The following is a 24,210-nucleotide window of genomic DNA, read 5'->3' as shown; positions in this document are numbered from 1 at the left end:
GGACTTCCGAACGCGACCACTTACAGTCAGCCGTTTTATTTCTTTCCATGGTCGTGACTAGGCCCTGCTACAAGCTCGTGACAAAGCGCAGCTGCTGCTTTGTTTTTGACGACTCTGCCAATTTGTATAATGCTACAGGAACATGATGACATCTGCTGGTTTGAGCCTTTTAGCTCTGGGTGATTTTTTCCGTGTGTATGCTCAACACAACCATGTTTTATCAGAACGTTTGCCTGTGGCATTCGGTACTTAACAAAAATGACCCTTCATCACCGCCTAAGGCGCTTACAGGAAGGCTCGATGTTCTTATCTGCTGAGCTGCCTAGGCAGATAGACACTTACCGTGAGGGAAATAATAAATGAGCTACATACGTCATGTGCCGGGTTTCAGTCCCCCCCCCCCCCCCTCCTCCCGCCCACCTCGGGAAGAAAGTCACTAAAATCTGGCGAGAAACCTGTTTATTGGCATTTGGGCTGGCGGAGGGGGGGGGGGGTAGGTTGGATTATTTTTTACTATTCAGCCCCCACACACAACTCATTTTGTGAAACCACGCGCCTGGTGTTATGTATATCTTTGGCCTAAGGCCACTGCCCAATGTCTACGTGACAGGGGCGTCGACTGGAGTCAATGATGGGGCTGGACCGAGGCCCTGACAATCTACCATCTCCATGTAGCGTGTTTTTCAATGGACTTAGCCCGCTTTACTCCAACGAGTGGCAACATTGATCTCTCATTTTTTTCTTTGATCGAAGAGCTTCTTTTAGGTACCAAAAAAGTAGTCATCGTCATGGAATATATGGTTCGCCAAAAGCGCATGTTCTGTATTTTTTTCATTTGTGTGTAAATTGCCTTGCTGAAAGCATACAAATTGACGCACCCTTGCTTCACAGTAGACATTTGGTTGCCGTTCGTTATGGTCTCAGGTGTAGCAATTTCGCGTGGTGGTGGCCCTCTTAGAGTATTCTGATGCACCGAAGCTTACGCTGAGCAAGATAGATGTCGCTAACGTTCAAAGCCCGTCCTGATTTGCATCTGTACGCTGACGTGTATTTCAACAACTTCAACAGCACTAAACGCACAAGATGATACCTTGCCGCATTGCGCTTAAAGACCTTAATTCTAATCATTGAATGATTCCCATCTGATGCTGAAATGTAGTGAGCAAACAGACACCCCTTGCCTGGGTCAGAATCGACTCGTCCAAAATGGGCGGCTGCTGTCGAAAGCGGCGCAACACATACAGTCTGTGCGCGGGAACGGGAAAGGGCGCGGGATTTGTGCTGCGCTGAGTTCGCGTGTTGCGCTAGGCAAGTGAAGCGAGTTGAAGAAGTCTACAGCTGCTGTTGCCTTCTGACAAAGGTGAAAAGAGTGCGGTGTGTGTGATTTGGAATAGCTGCTTGATCGGCGAACCAAATCAAGACGGTTTATTGCGAGGGCGAGGGAACGGAGGTTTTCCAAGTCAGGTGATAACTTATTTGGTGAATTTTCGGTCAATGTTCATTCGTCAAATGCAATTGTCAGAAAATTGGCCTTGATTCCCTGGTTTCATTGTGTTTTTATGCCCATATGATGAAGAGAGTGGTTAATTTTTGAAAAGACTGGTTCCATCCGCAATGTTGATTTATTTACCTAGTGCGGGGAGATGCGATCAATTTGAAAAAGACACCACTTGAACCTCAATCGATTCCGAAAACATGAATTTGCGCGTCATGTGACCGTCACATTCGCCCACAGCGCCGCGGCTCAAAGCACTGTAGGCGAAAATTCCTGGGGGCACATACAACCTGCTCACCTATGGTGGTGTCTGTGTTGAGGTCAAAACTTCACATCATTGTTGAGAAAGGACGAAAAGCTTAATCGTTGCACCCCGAGTATTGCATGTTTCGCTACGCTTAACTTACAAAATTATACATTATGTTTCTAGGCGCACTCATTCCAATTCATTAAGGGCCAAGCCCAGACTGATGCGAGGATGCGGGACACGTTCAGGGAACTGATTCCCTTCGCTGGCAACCAGCACTCCCAATAAGATCTAGTAAGCTAATTTTATCCATGTGGGAGCAGGCCGTACAGGACCTTTGCCCCACCACGAGGCCTGTTGAGTCACGCAGTCCTGTACAAAAAAAAAAAAAAACGCTCAGACGGTGCGACCCACATCGGCCAGTGTTAACCTCGCGCGTAGCGCGCTACGCGACTCAGCCAACCAGCCTGTGGGGCCTCATATCGACCCTCTGCTCCGTAATGTATGCATGGACGGGCTCCGCGGTACGGCCGAACGTCCCTTCCGCTCGGACCGCCTCTGAACCGGGGCCGGCGCACAGGTTGTCATTAGGAGGCGGGGACGGATCGTGTTCGCCGCCGCGGTATGAGCGGCGCTTCCATTTGTCCGCCGCTGTTTACGTGGCGGCGAGGCCGCGCGCCGGTTGGCTTACAGCGGCGAGACGAGATGGCCGGAGCCGGCTTCGGCGGTTGCCTGGCAACAGGGCCGCGACAGAGGCCTCACTCCCCCGTCTGGCGTCTGGACCCTCCTGTCGGGAGTCAGGGGCCGATGTGCAACCTCTGCCAGCGATCGCCAGGTCAACAGGGCTGTTGGAAGACGTGTCGAAGAGACGTGCGCTGGCGGCGGGAGATGTTTGTGCAGGATTTAGTGTGGACGGTTTGATGGAATTAATGTCTCGAATTTACATTCACATTAAACGTTGCTTGTTGCGTGAAGCCTGACACCATTACCTGATCGTGAAATCACGGGCCAGCGCATTGTCAGCTGCGGGATTTTCTGGCGTGAGCTTAACGTGCCGCAACGTTCGGCACGGTCCATTCTGTCCTCTGACGGTCAGAGGACTGAGTCTGAGCTCACCTGACATATGGCGTGGTCGCTGCCACCGGCCGCAAGCCATCCCAGTCATGGTTAGCGCGTAAAACAAGTCGAACCCAGCCTGTCCATGGCTGGGTGAGTCTGAAGGCAGGCGCTGAACCAGCTTATCTATCGATCAGACGCTTTCGTTACTCCCTTCAAGTTCTTCCGCAATCAGTGATTTTGACGTAACTTTCCGTCACAAGTATGACTGGTGATCGTGGCTGCATTCCACTGGTGGCATATTTCCAGTGTTACGATCGACCGATTACGGCGATGGGGAAAGCTGTCTTTGCAAACATCCGTTAAACACTGTTGCAGTGCACTCATCCATTCCTGGAAAAGGTTCTAGTGGCGGTAAGTAGTGGGATATCCTGTAGTCTGCAAGTTTTGGAACGATGTTTAGATAAGTGGAGTCTGCATACGTTTCCTCGAGGACAGCCGGGCGGCTTACAACCTGTTTGTCTGCGGAGGGTGGGTCGGTTCCACTGAGTCCACACAGCCTGGTCACATCAGGCTCCTGTCAGCGTCAGAAGTCTCGTTGCGAAATAACGCTCGTGTCGTGTCGGGAGGGGGGGGGGGGGGGGGGGTAGCGGCCCTGGCTGTCTGCCGGCCCGCGACCACAAGCCATCACGTAATGCACAGCGAACTTTCGACTGGGCTCGCCGTCGATGCGAACTGCGGTGCATTTTCCCCGAGCGGATTTAGCTCACGGCGAGCAGGCGAGAGATCCCATCGCTCATGACGTCACTCCGCGGGAGGGGCGCGCGGACAGCGCTCTCCGCAGATCTACCAAAGCTCCCTGAGCCGGCCTTGCCGCGAAGAACCTGGCCTGCGTCGGCTGACGTGTCCCAGCCCATCCCAGCCGCCGCCTCCCGAACATAATGGCGTCCGGTTGGAAGCCGTCCGAGCCGTTCGCGTCGGAGGATCGAGGATTGGGACCACCGGGGCCCCGAAGCCTTCTGTCAGCTCTGACCATCAGCTGCAGGCGTGCGCAGCAGCTGAAACCGTTGTCCGTCGCTATCGAAGCCGTCCTGGTGCGCTTCCGGCGGCCTGTGGCGTCGGCCACGCCAGCTGGGTCCGTCCCCCCTGCCCCTTCCCGACACGTGCACGCAGCGCTGCTGAGCGGCTTGTCGGAACAGGTGCGTCGGCGCGGGGCACAGGTGGACTGCCCCGCCCCGTCCCATCCCCCCGCGACACGTGCGCCAGCAACACGGGCGCCGCCGCGCCGCCTGCTACTGCGAGCGCCGCTGCGACGCTGCCGCTGGGTGGCCGCTGGGTGGCCGCTGTGCCACTGACATGTCACTGGATGGCGCTGCTGGCTCGCTGTTGTCACGCGGCAGTCACGCCACCGTGTCGCGCCATTCCGAGTGACCTCGTCGTCACGTGTATGTGCGATTTTGATTTTCCCGTGTCACCGCCATGCTACCGCAGGATGTCGCTGCAGTGACGGGGCCGTGCCACTTACTGCGCTGGCAACGCTGGAATCGGCGTGTGCCTGTGGTTCACCCAAAAATGTTCGGGGTGCGAGGAATGCTTTTTTTTGGGTGGGGTGCAACTGGTCCGTTGGTCGCGTTCTGATAACCTACATTCGAGTAATCATTGTTGACCAACGGCAGGAAGCTGTTCGTCGGGCTCCGGCCGGCTCGCGTGGTCAGCACATGGCTTAACGGACGGCATTGGAGAAAATCGAGCCTCCAAGCCATAAGCCGCCCGGGAGATGATGCAGGACTTCTGATTGTGTATCCAAGAGATGTCAAATTGCTGAAAGCTGGATGTCCGGATTTGTGTCGCACATCGGTGCTGGGAGGATCAGCCACGAGCTCAGCATGAGCTACACAACTGTTGTCGGCTCCTGTTTCGTCTTTTTCCTGGCACCGGGCGTGTGTTTTGACAAGATGGCTGGACTCTGTTCCAACCGGCTGCATCTCCAGTTGTTCGTCGTGCACGTTCATCTTGCATTGCATTCGTGGTCTCACTCAAGTCGTTAAAGCTCAACATTGTAACGATATGAGGCACGCCGACGATGAGTTGTTGCAATGGCTTGGAGCGAGTTCCAACCCACCTCCATACACCGAACACAAATTCGGATGCACACCAACTAAAACGGTTGATCAGTGAAAGAGTCATTTCACCGCATGCTCATTGCTAATGGTTCGTTCCCAGTCTTTTACATGGTCATGTCCGTAACATGCGCTACACAATACACACGATTACGTTGAGCAAACGGGATGTTTGTGAGCTGTTTTGCAAACGCAGCTGCTGCCCTGCTGGGCTGTTGCAACATTGCACAAGTGTCAAATGCCTCATCGCTGACTGGCACCTTTCGTGACGAAGAGCGTGACGGAATCCATTAGGTGGCGTCCCGCGACATCGGCGACGGCTCTGCCGCTCCTGCCGGTCCCCGCCGGGCGTCATCACGGGCTTCGGCTCGGTGAAACCCATGTCGTGACGCGTGAGAACCGGGCGGGAGTGACACGGCTTTCGCGCCGCTCCGACCGAGAGTCGCCTGTCATTTCGGTCGGGTCTGGGTCGACGGTAGGGGTAGGGGGAGGGTCGTGACGCAGCCTGCAAAGTGAGCCTGCATGCAGTCTTGCCGGGGGGGGGGGGGGGGGGGCAGTAAATGCCGCTATTGAGCCACGGCGCCGGGCGCGGTGGCGGGCCGGAGAGACCTGCTGTTGCGGGTATTCTGCGTACTTCTGCATGAGTGCAGGTGCTGGACTTGTGAACAGATATGCACTGCACGTGTCTGCCTGACCAAGTTAAAAAAAAACTGAGGACACTCCGTCACCGCTTGCGCGCGGAATGCTTGCAGATAGGCACACGCTGCACCGCGCAGTCTAATGTATGTCGTGCAACCGCCATTGAATACTAGCATGCTCTGGTGAGGTGCTGTGCAGCTGACTCACCTGATTCGACTGTAATGTGATAACGGTAGGCATGGATACGGCCGTGCACTTTTAGGGTGTTTCCTTTCATCCTTGCTCGTTCAAGCTACCTCATTTTGACCCCATAAGTCGCCAAAAAACACAAAAATTTTCCCGAGATTTTCTTCATTTCCGAAATTCCGTTATGCGGCCTTGCCTGTGGATTTCATGTGGCTTTGTCCTTCATGACAGACAGTCATAGGTACTGCAAAAAAATGGCGTTCACAAAACATTATCGAAACTATTTCCAGCCTTTCGTGGCAGCATTGCCGACCACTCCCGCATCACGGAGTGTATCTCCTTTGCACGCCGTAGCGCTCCAGCGCGCTGTTTTAGCGCCAGCTTTTGGCGCGCCGGGCCCGGCGGGCGCCGCCTCGCGCGGCCGCTGACGTGTTTGTGCCGATCGGAGCGCAGTGGCGCGAGCACCCATTGAGCGCGTGACAGGATCACGTCATCGGCGCCGATGGCGATGGTGACAGATCGCGGCCGGCAGGACCGGCTCGCGGGCGGGGACGGGGGGGGGGGACGGCTGCACCGAGCTGCGCAGCTGCCCCGGCGATGACACGCGAGCCGCCCCCGCCGGCGCGGCGCTGGGGCAGCGGTGGGATGCGTTGATGGAGCTGTCGCCGGCTGTGCGCGTGTGGGCCGCAGCCTTCAGACCACACAATGCCGAAACACGCGGCGCTCGGGTGGGGTTGTGCTGAACGTGCAGCCGTCGGCCGTTGGCGGCTGGGGTAAACAGCGCTCTGTTGGCCCCCTACCCATATGTGTAGACCTCCAGTCCCACACAGCTCTCAACGCTCGAAGCTGATCTTCTCAACGTCTTTTCGGGGGCGCTCAGAGGCCCAGCAGAAGGCCAGCCCAGAGCCACTGGGGCGCCGAGCTGGCGGCTGGAGGACATCCTCTCCCCGGACTTAGTGACTCGGTCGGTTTTGCTGGCGACGCTGCCTCTCATGTCGTCCCCGTACCGAGAACACGAGGCGGCGGTGAGCAGGCGGCCGGTCCCTGCCGTCTGTTTTGCATGCCGACCCCGGCTGACTCAGCGCCCGGGTGCGGCCGCCCGTTTCGGCGGCGCACCTCCGGTTAGATATGCGGCCACTCCTGCGCCGCGCCCGCACCTCGGCGCTGTCCGCCGCCGCAGTCTGCGCTCCTCCGCGCCCAGAGTCGTGCCGACGCGGGTCCTGCGTGCTGCGGTCCCGTCCGGTGCGCCATCCGCAGTCGATCTCCCGCGATCCGCAGGTGCAGCGCTGACTCGCCTGCTCGCTCGGTCACCCCAGACACTGCGCCGCGCAGAATCCATTTGACGCTCGTCGAGTGGAGGTGCCTGGCGCGCGCGTACCCGCAGCAAGACCCCAGCGTGACCTCAGCGTGACCTCAGCGCGTCCCGCCGCCGACCTCCGCCGCTGACCTGCGACGCCCGAGCGCCGCGGCGGCCGCTGCGACGATGGCACGGCGCCGCGTGGAGGCCCGAGCTCTGTAAGTTGGCGCTGGACTGCGCGCCGCCTCTGAGAACCGCCGCCCGGCTGACGTCAGAGGCGGCGCTTACGGGGCGCTCCCGATGACGTGAGGAGCGGGTGGGTGGAGCGGAGGCGTGGGCCCGCGCGCGGCTCGGCCGCGGAGCCCTTCTTCGAACTGGCCATTCGGTGGCTGTATCGCGGCGGGCGTTTGCTTACGGGCGTCGAGCCAGCTGTGAATGTGGCCTGAGGTGGTGCTGGCGGACCAAGTGGCGGCTGTCGCTTTGAAAGGCTCTGCTAAACGAATAAATTGACCGCTTTGACCTTGGTGACACCCGACGGGACGTGCTGTTTGGGTGGGGTGAGGGTGGGTGGTGGGGCGGAGCTCTCCTGTTGTTTGGCCTCCGGCCTGGCTCCGTCGGAGCCGCAGACCATTGCTGACGCGACCCGCGCGGCGCGTGGGAAAAAGCGCCTCTCGTCAGCCGGCCGTGCGGCGCGTGAGATCGACCGCTTCTCGGCACTGTTTGGGGAGGGGGTGGTGACGTGGGTGGTCCGCCCGGGAATATGTGATGTGATGTGATGTATGACGCGCGCCGGGAGTGCTCGAGTGCCAGCAGTGATATCTTTTGGTCTGGGGTATCGGACCCTAGCTGTCGCTGAAGCCGAGTAGCGACGCGGCGCGCCGTGGCCGCGGTGCCATGTGGACCATCTCGTCCACACCGGTCCGTCTCTGTCACTGCCTCCATGGCGTGTGCGGCCATCTCGGTGATGAGCTGCTACGCAACTCCCCCGAGATGCGGAGAGGGAGCGCTGGCGAGACACAGCGAGCACGCCCGGCCAGGCGCCGGCCGTTGAAAGCGTCGCCACAGCTGCCGCCGATGAGACGGCCGGCCTGCCTGCGTGTCCTTTCACTCCATGTGGGCGTCGACTGAGCAGGGCAACGGCTTAGCCGATCACAGGCGTTCTTTACGCCCGCCGTTTGGGGAACGAGTTGGGGGCAGGAAACAGGGGATTGGAGCAGCCCGTGCCTGTGCTCGTGGAGTCCTCGGACAGCCGCGCTGTCTCCGGGCCGCTCGCGGTTTTTTGCGTACTGGCTGCTGCGCGCGAGCTCCCGCGCCAGCTGACTGTGGGTCAGCGGGGTCACCGGCCGGGCGGCAGCCCCGTCGCCACCCGCCGCGCCCGAGAAAGTGAGAGTCGCCGCCGCCGCCGCGAAAGTGACTGCCGTTCGCGGCCCGGTCACCTGTGACGTCACAGTCCGCTTCAGCTGTGACGTCACCAGCGGGGCGGCGGGGGCCGCAAGAGCAGCGGGGTGCAGTGGTGAGTCGTGAACGGTGCGGGCCGGGTGCCGACGGCGGGGCGGAGTGAGGGAGCGCAACCCTTCGTCTGTGGCGTGTGCTTACGGTAGGGCCCGTTTTATGCGGGCTTGCTGACGCCCGAGACACGTCTTTCGCAGACAGCAGTGTTGGGTGTTTCGTTGGTCACCAGTCGCGGCGGCCCTGAAAGCCAGCAGCGATCCGTCATCGATCGTGGGTGTTGATCGCCGAGCGATGCCTGTTTTGGTGCGCCTCGACACTGTCGAGTCCCGCTGGAAGGAAGACCCAGCTCCGCCCAGGCCTAGCCGGAGGCCAGGATCCCTCCCCCAGCCCGAGCCGGGATCCATCTCCCAGCCGGAGCCAGGGTCCATCCCCCAGCCTGAGCCAGGATCCATATCCCAGCCGGAGCCAGGGCCCATCCCCCAACCTGAGCCGGGATCCATATCCCAGCCGGAGCCAGGGTCCATCCCCCAGCCTGAGCCGGGATCCATATCCCAGCCGGAGCCAGGGTCCATCCCCCAGCCTGAGCCGGGATCCATATCCCAGCTGGAGCCAGGGTCCATCCCCCAGCCTGAGCCAGGATCCATATCCCAGCCGGAGCCAGGGCCCATCCCCCAACCTGAGCCGGGATCCATATCCTAGCCGGAGCCAGGGCCCATCCCCCAGCCTGAGCCGGGATCCATATCCCAGCCGGAGCCAGGGTCCATCCTCCAACCTGAGCCGGGATCCATCTCCTAGCCGGAGCCAGGGTCCATCCCCCAGCCTGAGCCGGGATCCATCTCCCAGCCGGCGCCAGGGTCCATCCCCCAGCCTGAGCTGGGATCCATCTCCTAGCCGGAGCCACCAGGAACCATCCCCTAGCCGGAGCCTGAGTCCTCCGGTATCCATTTCCGGTTTGGTTGTACCATGAGCCCACCCTCCCTCCGAGCTCACCGTCGAGCCCTGTCCCGCCCCGTTCCCCTTCCTCTCTCACCGGGAGGCGGGGCGGCGGTGGCTGCCCCATCGGCTCTCTGGCGGCACTTGGCTCGCTCGGGTTTTGCGGCCGCCTGCTGTGCCGCAGGAGAGAGGGCTTTTTGCGGGTGTCGGCGAACGTCTGCGGCCAAATCCGTGTTGGCTGTTAGGGTCTGGCCAACGGATGTGTAAGTCGGAGGCGAAAGAGGCCACGTGTCAATTGTTGATAAACACCAGCTCTCGGAAATTTTCTTCGGGCGTGTCTTTTCTCGCCAGTCCCATCCATCGTGCATTAAATCTGCGTGGTTTTGGTGAGTTCCCCATGACTGGTTGTCAAGCCTGAGTTCGCTCGCGGCACAAGGATAACACGAGGAAGAAACAGCGCGGTTCCCAATCGCAAGTTTTCCTGCAGCGCTTCAGAACGGCTCGATGCGACGGGAAGGCTGGACCGGTGCTGCTGTCAGGACCAATCACAGCAGTTGTCTGTTTGATGCGGAGCCTGCAGCCCGTCGATAGGCTGACCTTCCAGTGCGGGCGTGGGCGCGGCCCGGGTCGGGGGGTGCGCCGAACCTGGCGCCGCCGCCGGCCGCCCCCGCTGACCTGGTACACCGCTGATGTCACCCTCAAGTGGGCAGGATGTGCCGCCCGCGCAGGAGCGTAGCCAGGGAATCCGACGGAGGGGCAGGGGCGGAGTCAGGTCATCCGACAGAGGGGTAGGGGGAGGCAGGTCATCCGACGGCGGGCAGGTGGAGCCAGGTCATCCGACGGAGGGGAGGGGCAGGGCCAGATCATCCTACCTTGGGGCGGGGCCGGAGACACGTCATTCGACGTTGGAGCGAATGCGGGTGATCTGGCAGGGCGGAGCCGTGGGAGGGAAGCTGGGGCGTTGCCGAGAAGGGCAGGGACCGGCGGCGTCTGAAAGCGTCGCCACCGCGAACACCGTCGTGACATGCCACCAAAGAGTGGTGTAGCAATAAGCTGGCTGTCTTCAGAGTCGTGCTGGGTTATTGCCACACGTCGGTCGCGTTACCAGATTTTAGTGGTCCGTGAATGTTGACATTGGGAGGTAATGTGATTTCTCTCGAGACGGAACAGGTTTCTCCCCGATCGAAACTCTCGAAGGCTCTCAGCGTGCATTACGTCAGGTCCTGTTGACTTCTGGTTTCTGCACACGTTACCTGAGGGCTCATCTGCGCGCGCATCGTCTCCAGCAACGTTACACAAGATTCAACGATCCGATGCGGGATGTCGATGTGGATACGGGCGACGGGCAAAAAGCCGCCGGCGAGCCGTAGATCTGCCGAGACTCGTCTCCGTCGCCAGACCTCCGGCGGTTTTCTAACGGGGTGACGTCAGTAGCGCACCTGCAGTGCGCTAATGACGTCACCTGCGACGCCAGCTGACTTGGCGATGTCATTAGAACGCACCTGCACTCATCTTGTTCTCGTTGACCAGAGCCCAGGCCCTCTGTCGACTGCTCCCCTGTCGTGGGGGCGGGGGAGATAAAACATCAATTGAACAGTTCGAAAGAGGAACGTAAATTATGCTCCTTCTCTCGCCGTCACATCCATCGCTGACGTCGCCCGCTGCCTCGAGAGCGATCGCATGATCTCATCGCGCCGGCACGATTCACCCCGGATAGATCCCGCCGACCCCTCACCCGCCCTCCCCCATGGCGGAGGTGGGGCTTCTCGGCCGTGACACAATAACACTGGGCGCGATGCGGAGCTGGTGAGTCGCCTCGGGTGTCACCGTGAGCTGCCGCCGCACCGCTGCGAGGTCCTCCGCCCTGGCGACAGCGCGCACATGCTGGCACAAGCTTTGACCGCGACAAGGTTATGTCACAACACGAGCTCTGACTTTGATAAGGTCACATCAGCAGTGTTCCGACGGTGCCGGTGGCCGGCTGGTCAGGCGCTAGCGACGGCGGAGGGCTCGGTTGTGGCCAGTCGGCGGCGTCGATGCCGCTTGGCCGAGCGTCGATACCAATTGAGGTATCGATTCCGGTATCGACTCCGCTGTGTGTGCCGTCGGCTCTCACGCGACAAGTCGATCGACTTTTGAGGGATTCGAGGGAGGGCGCTCCCTCTCGGGTGAGCCAGCTGGGGCTCCACGGCATCATCGCCTCCCTCTCGGGTGAGCCAGCTAGAGCTCCACGGCATCGTCGCCTCCCTCTCGGGTGAGCCAGCTCGTGCTCCTCGGCATCGTCGCCTCCCTCTCGGGTGAGGCAGCTGGGGCTCCACGGCATCGTCGCCTCCCTTTTGCTGCTAGTCGTCCTCTGCGGACAATCGTGCCGATTAAGAGGACGTGTTCTCCCGCCCAGGGCCGGCAGAGCATGAAAAGTGTCCCGAATGGCGCCGTATTCGGTAAACACCCAGGGCGGTAGGTGTGACGGCGGCTGTGTCAACCATCGCCGGGCGGTTCACACTCTGATTAGGGCGTGTTTGCTCAGGGATCGGCCCCAGCGAGCGCGCTGGTCCGGCCGCCCGGGTCCAAGCGCGTGTGACGCGGCCGGCGCCGATAACGCTGTTGGATCAGCGTGTTGAAGTAGCGCGGCGGCAGCGTATTATGGGCAGTGTCAATGAGGTGTCGCCACGGAGCCGGCACACACGGCGTGACGTAGGTGCGTTGGGGCTGATCTGGCAGCCGACTGGCCGGTATGCCTCCGGGCGGGGCGCTGGGAGGAAGATGGGCGCTGGACTTTGACAAGCTCGTCAGTGATTGGGTCCAGGGTCAACCGTCTTTTGTTTCGCCCGCGACTAACAGTTGAAGCGGATAGGATCGGCGGCTCCAGCGCTGCGAAGGGGGGCCACAATCAGCCATCGTTGGGTCTCACTTCCTCCCGGTTTCGTGATCGCGCCGCTCTGCCGTCCACCCTGCCTGGCCCCGTCTCCCCCTCGTACCGCACGGCACGCGCGCGCCTGACGCCCCGTCTCGCCCGCGTGCCGCCCGCGCACCCGCGCGACAGCCGGCGCGCGCGCCCCGCCGCCCTGTATCGATCCGGACGGCCGGCTGCAGGCCACCAGCGCCTGGCCGACGGCGCCTGCAGGGCGAGCCCCGAGGCGCCGCGGGCCACGCGCCGCTCCAGGGCGCCGCCCCCTCCCACGCCCCCCCCCCCCCCCGCGACGGCCCGGCGTCCTGGTTTAGTCGCATGGCGGCGCGCGCCACGCCAGCGAGATTCCTATGCATGGTTTTGAGGTCAATTGCTGACGACCTGAAATGTCTCTGTTGTTTTTCCACTCAGCGCGACAGCAACTGTTCGAGAATGCATGACTGCATGATTTATAAAGAGAAGCTTCACCTCCCACGGCGTTCATGACACATTTAGTTGCATTTTCGTGCTTCCTTCCCCTAGCCCTAAGTCAACTTTAGGCTGTGACCGACGTCTCGCCAGCGGTACGTAACGGCGGCAGATGACTCATACGCTCATCGCTGTGCGATGTTTTGCCGTGCTCGCCATCCGGTTGCTGGACGGTTTTGTGTAGGGCAAATTATGTGCTCAATCTCTTGCCTCGACTCTGCTTCAATTTATCTTCGTTTATGGCACGTGCTGAAATCTGTTTACGCCTCGGGTTGTTTACGCCCGGGCGCTGGAGAAATAAATTACGAAGGCTTGACCAGTCCCCGTTCAATTTCGTTTGCATTGCGCTTGGCGGCAGCGCTTCGTCTCGCCCATTTATCCTCGCATTGATCTGAAATGAAGCGCGGCCCTGTTTTTTTGCTCAAATTTTTGGCTTTGGCTCAAGTTCTTGCCCACGCGTGGGTCTGGTCCCACGGCTCTCAGCTGCGGACCCAGAGCGAACACTTTTCAGCGTGCGGCTAAGCAAAACGCGCGTAGCTGTCTGTCCGTCCTATGCCACGCGACAGTCGCCCACGGTGACCTGACCCGGCTTGCGCCGCCGTCCTGTCGGCGGCTCCTGCGTGTCGGCGCCGGGCCTGGGTGCGCCGGTGTGTTGTCATGCACGCGCCGGGCCGGCGCCCGTCATTAGCCGTGTTTACGCCGCCGACAAAAGCCAGCTGTCGGCCGGCGAATCACGACCACGCCGTGCCAACCAACCCGGCCCGGCCCGGCCCGGCGCTCGTGCTGTATTGATCACCAGGCGTACACGCACTCCGCATGGGCGCGGGAGGGCCGGTAGAGAATACAGGCGCGGACGCGGAGCCGCGAGCCCGCGACGCTCGTGCGCCGGACTCAGGCGCGGTGCTTCTGGTCAAGTCACAGACCCGAACGCAGAGTGACACGTGCGCCGACGCTGGCTCAAATCGGCGCCCGGAACCCAGCGCGCTGGAGCCAGGCGGCGGGTCGGCGGCCGCCTCGCGGCGCGTGGTCAGGCGGCGGCGCCTACCACCTGGCTTGAATCACCGTGACGGTGATGAGAGCGGGCTGTGGTTCGCCGGCGCTGCGGGGCGCAGTTCCGCCCCGTGTGGAGGGCATGACGGCGCCGACCTCTGACGCACGTGTCAAGGTGATGGTGATGTTTGTAATTATTCATGATGGCGATGGTGATGGCGGTGTGTGCGTTTTGGTTATAATAGCGCACGTAATACTCCGACAAAAGTGGAGATGCCGCGTGTAGGGATGCCGGCTGGTGCTGAGTACGACCCGTACTGGATTCTGCACCGCATGGACCGTCGTCCCTCAGGTCTCCTTCCGTTGTGTTTAGTTCTGTGGGGGAGGGGGGGGAGGGGGGAGGGAGGAACAACGTGGACACGAGACGAGACGAGATCGGGAGCGGCAGAGGATGTTTAGTTCAGTGCGTGGTGGGGGGGGGGGGGGGGGGGGGGGAGGGAGTGGACGAGCACGCGAGACAAGTTCGGGGGGCGGCAGAGGATGTTTAGTTCCGTGTGGAGGGGACGGGACGAGGATGGGAGACTAGTTCGGAAACGGCAGAGGATGTTTAGTTCTGTAGGGGGGGGGGGGGGGGGGGGGGGCGGGGGAGGGGAGGGACGTGGATGCGAGGCGAGGTCGCAAGCGACAGAGGATGGCTGGCATGGATTACGCCGGCAGGTGACAGCTCTGTGCAACGGCAGCCGGCGTACCTCCGCAGCGGCGGGGCGGATCACCCCGGACCCGCCAGCCGCTCGTGCGCAGTGCGAGGAAGGGGACAGGACACGGCCTGCCAGCTGGCGGCGCGTGCGCGCGTCGCCTGTTGACGCAGCGGGCCCCGCGGCGGCGCGTTCTCGCGCTGTCCGCCGCCGCTGCCGATGCTGTCACGACGCGCATCGGGCGCGGCTGGCGTCACCTTGCGGCGACATTGGCGGCTTGGCTGCTGGTCGTCCTGCGGCCGCCCGGCGGCGACCTTGAACTCTCGACCTTGGCACGCGCCGCCCGGCCTGGGTCGGCCGGAGCCGTGCTGGGGCTCGTGACGGCTAGTGGCTGGTTTTCCCGCAAAGACTGTGGTCGGTGCCGCGCATGGTTCCTGGTAACGGTCAGCTGGAGAAACGTGGTCTCTTGATTTGGACGTCGTCCGCTTCGTTTTGACGCAATAAGGATGAACTCGTGTCAGGTTTAACGCTAGTTGGCGCGTTGTGACGGCGAAAGTAGCGCTTTTGACGGCCTGTGCGGTCCACGTCGTAGCCATCGGTCAGTTTGGTTCCGCTAGTAAGAGGTGAACACACTGACAGCTGCCATGTCCTGTCCTTATTACGGCATTGTCCGTGCGTGGACCAGGCCACAGTGTATTAGTAAATGACCTCGTCCATCAATGACGGCCGCGTCGTGCGTGGAGGCGCCTTCCATGACGGCCAGGTCACGTCTGACCGCTGTCGGGGCCGGCACGGCTGGTGCTATCGGATGTAGGGGGCTGCTGTATCGGGCGACCGCCGCGTCCAAACCGTCCCTGGTGACCTCGTAATGACCCGTCTCCTGTGGCGCCCGGCGACCGTTGGCGGCTCCGGTGAGATCCGCTTTCGTGACCGTCTTCACGCCGGTGGCGAGGCTATTGACGAACTGTCCAGCGGCTCTTAAAACGGTACTCAGCGGCTCTCAAACGCGCTCGCCTTCCCCGAGCGGCAGTCTCCGCGCTCACCTCGAACCACGCGTCCCATATGTCCAGCCGTGACAACTCCTCCGCAATCCACGCTAGCGGGCGCTATCCGCCTCATCCGGCGGCGGTGGCGCGGCCGGCGGCGCGGTTTGGGAACCGCCGGATCGATGCCCGTACGGCGCCCGCTGGCACCGCCCCTGTGCGGGCGGTGGGCGGTGGGCCGGTGCGCGCGCCGGCGCCCAGTGCTTGAGTGAAACGCATCGTGTGCGGCGGCGGCGTACGCGGCGAGGCGGTGTGCGTGTGCTGAGCGAGGACAGGGAGGCGCAAGAGGCGAGGGCTCACAGAACACGGGTAGGAGAGGGCAATTGGGGAGGGGGGGGGGGGGGGGGGCTTCGTTCGGCGGTGGATGGGTGGAGGCCGCCGCCCACTTGGCAGGTCTTGGCGGCGATCGATATTGATTCTCTAGGGCTATTCATGGGATGCTAGGTGGAGAATTCGTTCCCGAGGGGAAATCCCCGTCAACCGTGACCCATTTTCAGAGGAGGCTCGCTCGTCACGTCTTTGAAGTGTCCGCCGCGCTCGAGATTGCCTCGTCGACCTCGGAGATACACACTAGCCAAGAGGCTCTTGAGACCATGTGTTGAATGGCGATCGCTGAGTCCACACTCAGCACGAATGAAAACGTTCTGCGGAGCATGCTTTAGAAGAACACGTGAGATGTTCATCGATCCGGTGGTCCGGAACGCCCTTCCTTCAGATCACGTGGACCCTTGTTGGGTTAATACCACCAGCACTCCATTGTTCTTGAGCGTTGTCTACCGCCGCGTGCCCAAATAGGGGCGCCTGTTTTGCGGAGAGGGCATTCCAAGGTCGCATGCCGTGTTCAGCTGTTCATATTGACCCAGATGCGGTCGTGGTCCTTGATCTGGATTCGGCACCGTTGATTCGGCCGTGAACTCATCCCCCCGTCACAACAGCTTCGCTGGCCGCTCCATCTCGCCGACGGCAGCTGCCACTACATCGGTCAAACCGATCGCTCCGACCGGCGCAACCGGCCGGCAAACCTCGTCCGAGCCGAGCGAACGAGCGAGGCCGCTGTTTTGCTCGCGTTTACGACCGCGGCAAAAACCGGCGCGGTCTGGCCGCCCGCCGTGCTTGGACGCCCGGTATCGGCGCTCAGTCAGCGCGAGCTCGGTCACGTCGCGCCGTCCCGGTCGTGGCTCTCCGTCCGACCGCCGGTGGGAGCAGGAGACGAAATCCCAACCGGTCGGACCCAGTGACGTCACCGCGTCCTGAGCGTGACGTCACTGGGGACCGGCCGTCGACGCGGTGGCCTCCCGCACCGTGACGTCTCTGCTGACGCGCGATCAAACGCTGTCGATGCTGGTGACCTTACTGATGACCGCTGGCCGGACCGTGACGCTTCCGGTGACCGACGGCCGGAGATCGTGACGTCACGAGCGCCACCCGTGCCGTGACGTCACTGGTGACCGGGCGGCGGCGGCCGTGGAGGCGGCTCCGCGGCGCCCGGGGCGGCGCTGGCACGCCCGGCCGCGGCCCGGCCAAAAATACCGCCGGCGGCGGCAGCGGCGGCCACGGCGGCCAAGAGGGCGACAGTCGGCGGCGGGCGAACGAGCCGCCGCCGCCGCCGCCGCCGCTGGGGCCGCTCGGGTGGGCTCCGCGGAGTCGGACAGGCTCGAAGCAGAGCGATCAATGCGGCCCGGCCCGGTCGGCCGAACTGGACCAGTCTCATTGTACGCGAGCCGGCTGCTGAGCGATGGGGGGGGGGGGGGGGCGCTCGATTCCCTAGAATGGTCGATGTGAGTTATGTGGGGGGCTCATGAGCTGCGGTACAGAGGGCACATCCATTCTAGTTAGTGGAGTGCCATTGACGTACCAACCTGCCTGGCCGAGGGGCGTTTGTTTTGAAGGCCGAGATGGGGCCGCGCCCGTGATCACGGCTGCGGTGTTGCACCTGGCGCTGCTCGCGCGCGAGGGCCGGGCAGGGTCGGCCGCGGTCGGGTCGCGTTACGTCTCCGCGGCGTACCCTGCCGTCTCTCGCTGCCTGGCAGCCGGGCCGGGACGTCACGCGACCGGTCACTCAAGTGCGCAAAAACATCCGTCACAATAACCACAATCACCGGCATTGGGGCTGTCTGACATGCGGGACGACGCTTGTCGAGCCACTCGAGCACGGTTCCGCGGCGCCGGCCCGCCTGTCCGTTCCGTTCCGTTCCGTTCCGTTCCTGTCCGTTCATTTCCGTTCGTTCGGGGCCGCGTCGCGCCGCTCGGACGGACATGTTTTGCCGGCGGACCGACTGCGCAGGCTGTCGCGCCCGACGTGTGACGATGTTGTGACGCGTCTCGGCGCACGTGCGGTACGGTCGCTACTTGGCGGCCGTCTGGCGCAGTATTGTCGGCGGACTTCTGAAGCAGTGTTCCCGGTTGATCAGCTCAGCTCGAGCACCACCGAGCGGAGCTGCAGGTCCGGGATCGGCCAGATGGGTTCCGCTCAGGATGGCCAGGTCAGGTTTCGATCGTCAAAGTTAAGTGCGCCCTGACTGGCTCTTGCTCTCGCTCTCTGGCTCTCGTTATAGGTGCAGACTGGAAGTATGCGATCCATTCCAATACGGCTCGGGGAAGGGGGGGGGGGGCTGAACGTGCCTCTGCGGCATCGCCCCCCCCCCCCCCCTTGCCTCCTGACGGGCTTCACGGGCTTCCGCTGCCGTCCAAGGCCTCGCGGCGGACCTCCGGTGCTGCTGTCCTAGTTCGCGCGGGTGGGGGATCGATGCTTAAGTCCCGGATTATACTGGCCGCCCGTTGGAGTGCCCTGCAGCTGTATCTTTTGACTTCATTGGCACAGGAAGGAGGCCAGAAAGGCCCATCCAGCCGCCGTCGGGTACATGGGCGGTATGGTTGATTGCAACCGGGAAACAGTTTTACGAAACTACTACTGCTATCACTACTACTGCTTCTACTGCTTCTAGTTGTACGGGTAACATTTCGGGAATGTTTGAGACCGGCCATTTGTGTTAAGGCGAAGCTGGGGGCCACGATTTACCAATACGTTCTTATTTGGTGGTTTGGTGTTTGGCATAAAGCTCCTGACATGTGCTGTTTTCCGTTCCTCGTCAACCCCTCAAAAAAGTCCAAACGAGCCGCACGCCGACTTGCCACCACGGTCCGAGAGAGACGCCTCCTTTGTTCTGGCGCTGCGCTCTTCCCACCCTCCCCGCTACTCCCGCTGTGAGGGAGGAGCTTCCCGCATGGACGACCGCGCCGCCGCCGGTGCCGCCTCCCGCCGGGGCCCGATCTGACGGTGGCGTGCGCCGAGCCGCGCCGTCGCCGGTGGCTCATCTCATCAGCCGGCCCAATCTGCCGCCGAGAGCACCGGAGCGGGGACGGCCCGCCGCCCGCTGGCGGCCCCGCTGGTACACAGTGAGGTGTGTCACTCAGGGCTGGGCTCGCCGCCGGCCGGCCGGCCAGAAATACGGCCGGCGCCAGCGGCACGCCTGCCAGGATCAGCGCCTGATCTACACACGCCGGCCGGCGCGTCACCGATGAGTGCCCGCGGCGGCCGGGGGGTCGGGGTGACGCGGCGCGCGCGGCGGGCCCGTCTGACCCGGGCGGGCGTCGCAGCGTGTGGCGCCGGCCGTGGTGGTGCGACGCCTCGGCGCCGGGCGCGGGCCGGCCGCTTGCGGTCGTGTCGCGCGTGCTGCGCCCGTTGCCGTTATGCGGCGCACGAGCCTGTGACCGGCGGAGGTTTGTCGGCGACCGGCGACTGCCGCCGGCGCGGCGGTCGCCGGGTCGGCTGAGGGGCGGACTCGGGGTCATGTTCGGCTCGCAGCCGTCCCGCCGCGGTCGGCCGGCGCTGCCTCGGGCTGACTGTCGGTCCCAGGTGGGCGGCGGTGTCCGAACGGGAAAGAGGCTGTTCAGTATTCATGTCACGTGTCAACCGCCAAATATTGGGTCTGGGAGTTATGATGATCTCAACGTTACACAGACGGCATCAACATGCAGCGAGAGACGTCAAGCCACGACGCTATCTGATCCGCCGCAGCTGCCCAGCGTCGTCCCTCGATGACCCGACTCTATGGATAATCAATGCAAAGCAATTAAATCTGGCTCGGCGGGCCGTGATGCGGGCAGGAATAGCTCCCTCCAATATCCGCCCCGCTACGCCCCGCCGCGCTTCCGTTGGCGGTAGGGCGTCCGTCTGCCTGGCTGCTGGCGACCGGCATGCATAATGTATGACCTCAGGTGAGAGGACAGACGATCTATCAGTCTGCCGCGCCTCTGCCCCCGCCCGGGGACGGGTACGCGGCCACCGGAAGTCACGCGACCCATCCCGGCGCGCGCCGGTACCTCGACCGCCCACCGCCCAGGTCACGTCCGGTCATTCATGATCACCCGCCACCAAAATGTGGAGATGTCCGCAGGCGGCGAGACTGTCATCAAAGCGGCCGCCCGCCACCGCCGGCGGCGCCGGGGGTGATTGACCCGTGACCCGCCAGCCTCGACGCGGCGGGCGGCCCAGCTGCAGGTCTGGGAGGGGCCGTCACAGGTCATTAGGGCCGTCGCCGCCCGGTCTGGCCCCGCGTCGGCATAGGCGGACGCGGCGGCGTCAAGACAGCGGTCGCTGAGAGGAGCGCCCGTTGAGAGGGTGAGGAGGGCGCCGCAGGGGACCCGCGGAATTACGCGCGTATTTGATGGGCGCTGAGCGCAGGATGCTGGAGACGTGCACCTGCTCTGGGGAGCGTGAGAGGCGGTGTCGTATTTCCGGTCCTGAAATGCGGTGTTGTGGGAGAGATTCCAGGTTTTAGTCCGTGCTGACTTAGGATGACCTTCATCTGGTTACCAGCAGATTTAGTGGGGTGTTGCGTCTTTGTGTTCTGGTGCTGCGTGATCTAGATTTATGTCTCCTCTAACGAGGTTTTGGGATATTTTTGGCCTTTACGGCCCGTAACGGATGTTTATGAGTGGGTGTCGCACGATAATAAACACTCCCCTGAATCCGCTTCTCCTCACCTCGTTACTTCAGTACGCAGGCATGTGAGCTGTAAATGCCCTGCGGTAAACCAGCCTGAAAACGTGAGCAGTAGCCCCGCAGCCACCAATGCGAGACGCGCCTCAACCCCATTCAGACTCGCCCACAGCTTCCCAACCGCGACGCCGAATTCGGTGCCCTTCAACCACGAGCCGCGGCTTCCCCCACACGCTCAGACGCACTCGATTCAAAGCACTCGCGCGTGAGGCTCTCGTTGGCCATTTCGGCGCCCCGTCGCCGCACCTCCGCTCTCGTCTCGCCTCCTGGGCTCCGCGAGCCGCGGCCGCCGACCGTCCTCCGGTCGGGCACCGGCCGGCGCCGGTCTCCGACGACCCGGCGAGGCATCGGTCCGTCATCGGCGCGCCGGCGGCGGCTAATGGCGTCATCGGAGGGCGCAGGGGCGGCGCTCGGGACGCTGATTGGCCTCGGCCGGTGGCGGAGGGCGGAGCGGCGCGGTGTGACACGGGAGACGAGCCTCCGGCGGAGATGTCTGAGTCTTAGTCTGAGTCTGAGAACAGATCGATCGGAAAACCTGGATGCGCTGGTGACACGTTATAAAACAATGAAACGGCTGTTTTTGCGATTTTCTTGCGCCCGGTACCGGGCACTCATAGCTCGGCTTGAGGTTAACCAGGTAAAATGGTCACTTGTTGACCGCTTTGGTAGGCCGGAGCGTCAGCAACGCTCCTGTGTTCCTCTAGGGTGGACCTATTTCTGACGCAGCTATGTCCGGTGCGAGGAGGGTACCTCAGCGCCGCGGGGTACGTAGCCGGCTTTTGACGAAGCGGCAGCCCCCAGTCACACAATGTCATTCATCACAATCACAAAAACGGGTGCGTCCCAGCGCGTCCCTGGCAGGGATCGAACCCTGCACCTTTCCGATACGAGCCAAATGGAAAGAACACCCGGCTACTGTTTGACGACGTCAAGCGCCGACGGCTGCTGCTCAACCAGGCCGAAACTCCGCCTGGAACGAGCCACCCGTATCGACCTTTGGCGGCAGCCATCTTGGCCGCCCGTTATTATTAATGCAAAACTGGGTCGGCGCATCGCCGCCGCCGCCGTTCGGCCGCCCTGGGAATTTTTCTCGGAACGTGTGGCCGTGAATCGCTGCTGGCTGTTATTCATTACGTCGCGGCCGCCCGCCGTAAAGCACGACGGGCGCCTTTGCTCGCCGCATTGGTGATATTGCGTGCGACCCCACCTGCCTCATCGATTTCGAAACAGCCGTCGAAGGAGGAAACCGGATATCGAATGCGGTTTGGCGCATTGCGCAGGCGAATTCCACGATGTTTTCGCGCTATTGTGACGCAATCATTCGCGCGGTTATGCTTGTGTGGAGATCAGATTGCTTTAAGACTACCCACTAGCGCGGTTTTTTAAACCACTTGACTGTAAAACAGGCCATTCATCACGTGTCGGTGACTCGAATGACTTGTTTACGATCGGAAATATGAGGTTGATGTTTTGCAGTTTAATCTTTGTCGGAGGGAGGGGAAGTGTCTCGCCTTGCCGCGTTGGAAATGCCACAGGCGTTGATTCTGCCGCGATGAGCCGTTAGGGAGGTGACATAACCCTTACGACCTCTTATGACCACACGTACAGACTTACGACAGGCTACGTTCTAAATGATCCAGCTTGATCATTGTTTCCCTGCCGTGAAATATGGCACAGCGGCCCTGTCTGTACACAAACAGGTGAAGCTTCTCCATACAGGACACCCTCAGCAAACTCTGTGATCTGGTGCGACCTCGTGTAACTTCCGTCGCCCCGTCAAGAAATATGACGCGATAGCATTGTCTGTACGCGACCAAGTTTTTGTACACGGATGCGTCTCTACCGACCTCTGCTTCGGTGTGACCTCGCGTGACCCCTGCTCTGGTGTGACCTGTTGTGACCTCTGCTCTGGCGTGACCTCGTGTGACCCTGACCTGGCCGTTGCAGAGCGGAGCCCAGCGCGGCTGAGCGGGCTGCCTCCCGTGTGCGGGTCACCTACTTCGAGAGCAAGAAGCCGCTGCCGGTGCCGGCGCCCGACCCGGCCGACGTGCCGACGCCAGAGGAGTTCGACGTGCCGGCGCCGCCCCCGGGTCACACGCAGGTCACCGCCGCCGCCGGAGAGATGCCGACCACGTACATCGTCCAGACGTGAGTGTGCGCCGCCAGCGTGCGGGCGGGGAGCGGGGGCGGGGCGGCGCCCCGGGCGAGGGGGCTGAGGCTCGTGTACCTCCGGCCGGGTGAGTGGTGAGCGGGCCGAGGGTGAGCAGCGGGAGCACGGAGCCGGAGCCAGTTATAAGTAAACGGCTATATGACGCTGAATGTTTGGTAAGCGTTTCGTGGCGGGAACGTTTGTTGAGGTAGTGTCTTCGATGAGTTCTCTGATCTCCTTCGCTCCCCTCTCCCCGTCAGCTGGGCCTGACCCATGCACTGGTGGACGCCCGCCTCCAGAGCAGCACGGGCAGCCGCCAGTCACTACGCTGTGCTGTGTATGGGCGTCCTCGCGTCCTTGCGCGCGTGGCTGGTTCATAACAAACCGTCCGGGCTGGCAGCGACGGTCCCTGGCTCCCGGCGTGGCGCAGAACCCGTGTGTGTGGCCTTGAGGTCACGCGCCGGCGAATTTGGGGGGGGGGGGGGACGGCGGCGTAGTAGCGACGGCGGGACGTAGGGCACGGCCCCGATACGGTGGAGTTGTAGGTTTGTTGCACGATTTGATGGACACTGGTCATTTCTGAGCCATCCGGTAATGCTTGGGATTGAAAGTCCTCTGGCGTGGTTCGTTGTTAGACGCAGGGCTTTCCTCCAGTGACGCAGCTCAGAACACTGCGTGGGATGAAAAGGCAACTCCAGTGCGGGTTTAAACGTGTGGGCCGATTCGACGCTTTCCTGTGCACTCAAGCCCCTCCGCGTCTTCTCTTCCACCGGGACCAGCGACGTCAGCTTACAGCCGCCTCTCGACTCCGGGCGTGGGTCCATCTGGCGAGCGGAAGTCGCAGCGAGAGGGAGGGAGAGAGGAGAGCGAGAGCTCGGCGGCGCTGGCAGCCGGCCGGCCGTGACCGATCCGGCCGAGACTTTCCCAGAAGGCCGGGCCGCCGCGAAGGCCGCGCCGCCCGCCTGCCATGTTTGCACACCAATTCCGAGCTGAGGCGGCGAGCTCGGCGCCGCGCCGCCGCCGCCGGCGGCGCTGGAGGAGACGGCGGCGGCGCCGAGAGGAGGCGGCCGAGTGGGCGCTCTGTGGACTGATGTGCTCGGCTCGGGCTCCGACGCCGGCTGGCCGGCCGCCTCCCAGCCTGTGGGAGGATGACGTCATTGTGTACAGACGCCGACCGCTGCGGAGGAGGCCCGTGGAAGGGGGGCGGTGCTGACGGCGCCGGCGCGCCGGGCGCGGCTGCTGGCAGCATGGCGCCGCGGCCGTCTGCCCGTCCGTCCGCCTGGTTGCGTGCGGCGGCGTATGCCGGACGCGCCCGAGTCGACTCCGCCTGCCGGCTGCTCCGGCCGGACGCGCCCGAGTCGACTCCGCCTGCCGGCTGCTCCGGCCGGACGCGCCCGAGTCGACTCCGCCTGCCGGCTGCTCCGGCCGGACGCGCCCGAGTCGACTCCGCGTGCCGGCTGCTTCGGCCGGACGTGCTCGAGTCGACTCCGCCTGCCGGCTGCTGTGGCCGGCGGGCCGCGGCTGAGCCGG

The 24,210-nt window shown here is 62.6% G+C and overlaps 1 protein-coding gene across 1 annotated transcript in view; it reads left to right on the top strand.

Moving 5' to 3' along the window:
* Positions 1-24,210, top strand: part of LOC119105294 (fibrous sheath CABYR-binding protein) — a 111,623-nt gene that overhangs the window by 70,872 nt on the left and 16,541 nt on the right. Inside the window, exon 3 of the mRNA XM_037228761.1 lies at positions 22,479-22,679. Within this exon, the coding sequence (XP_037084656.1) occupies positions 22,479-22,679 (201 nt within the window). The remainder of the gene's footprint in view (positions 1-22,478; positions 22,680-24,210) is intronic.

This window comes from Pollicipes pollicipes, unplaced genomic scaffold (genome assembly GCF_011947565.3).
Source record: "Pollicipes pollicipes isolate AB1234 unplaced genomic scaffold, Ppol_2.1 Scaffold_6138;HRSCAF=7277_pilon_pilon_pilon, whole genome shotgun sequence".
Taxonomy (NCBI): Eukaryota; Metazoa; Arthropoda; class Thecostraca; order Pollicipedomorpha; family Pollicipedidae; genus Pollicipes; species Pollicipes pollicipes.
This window is presented reverse-complemented; position numbering and strand designations above follow the sequence as displayed.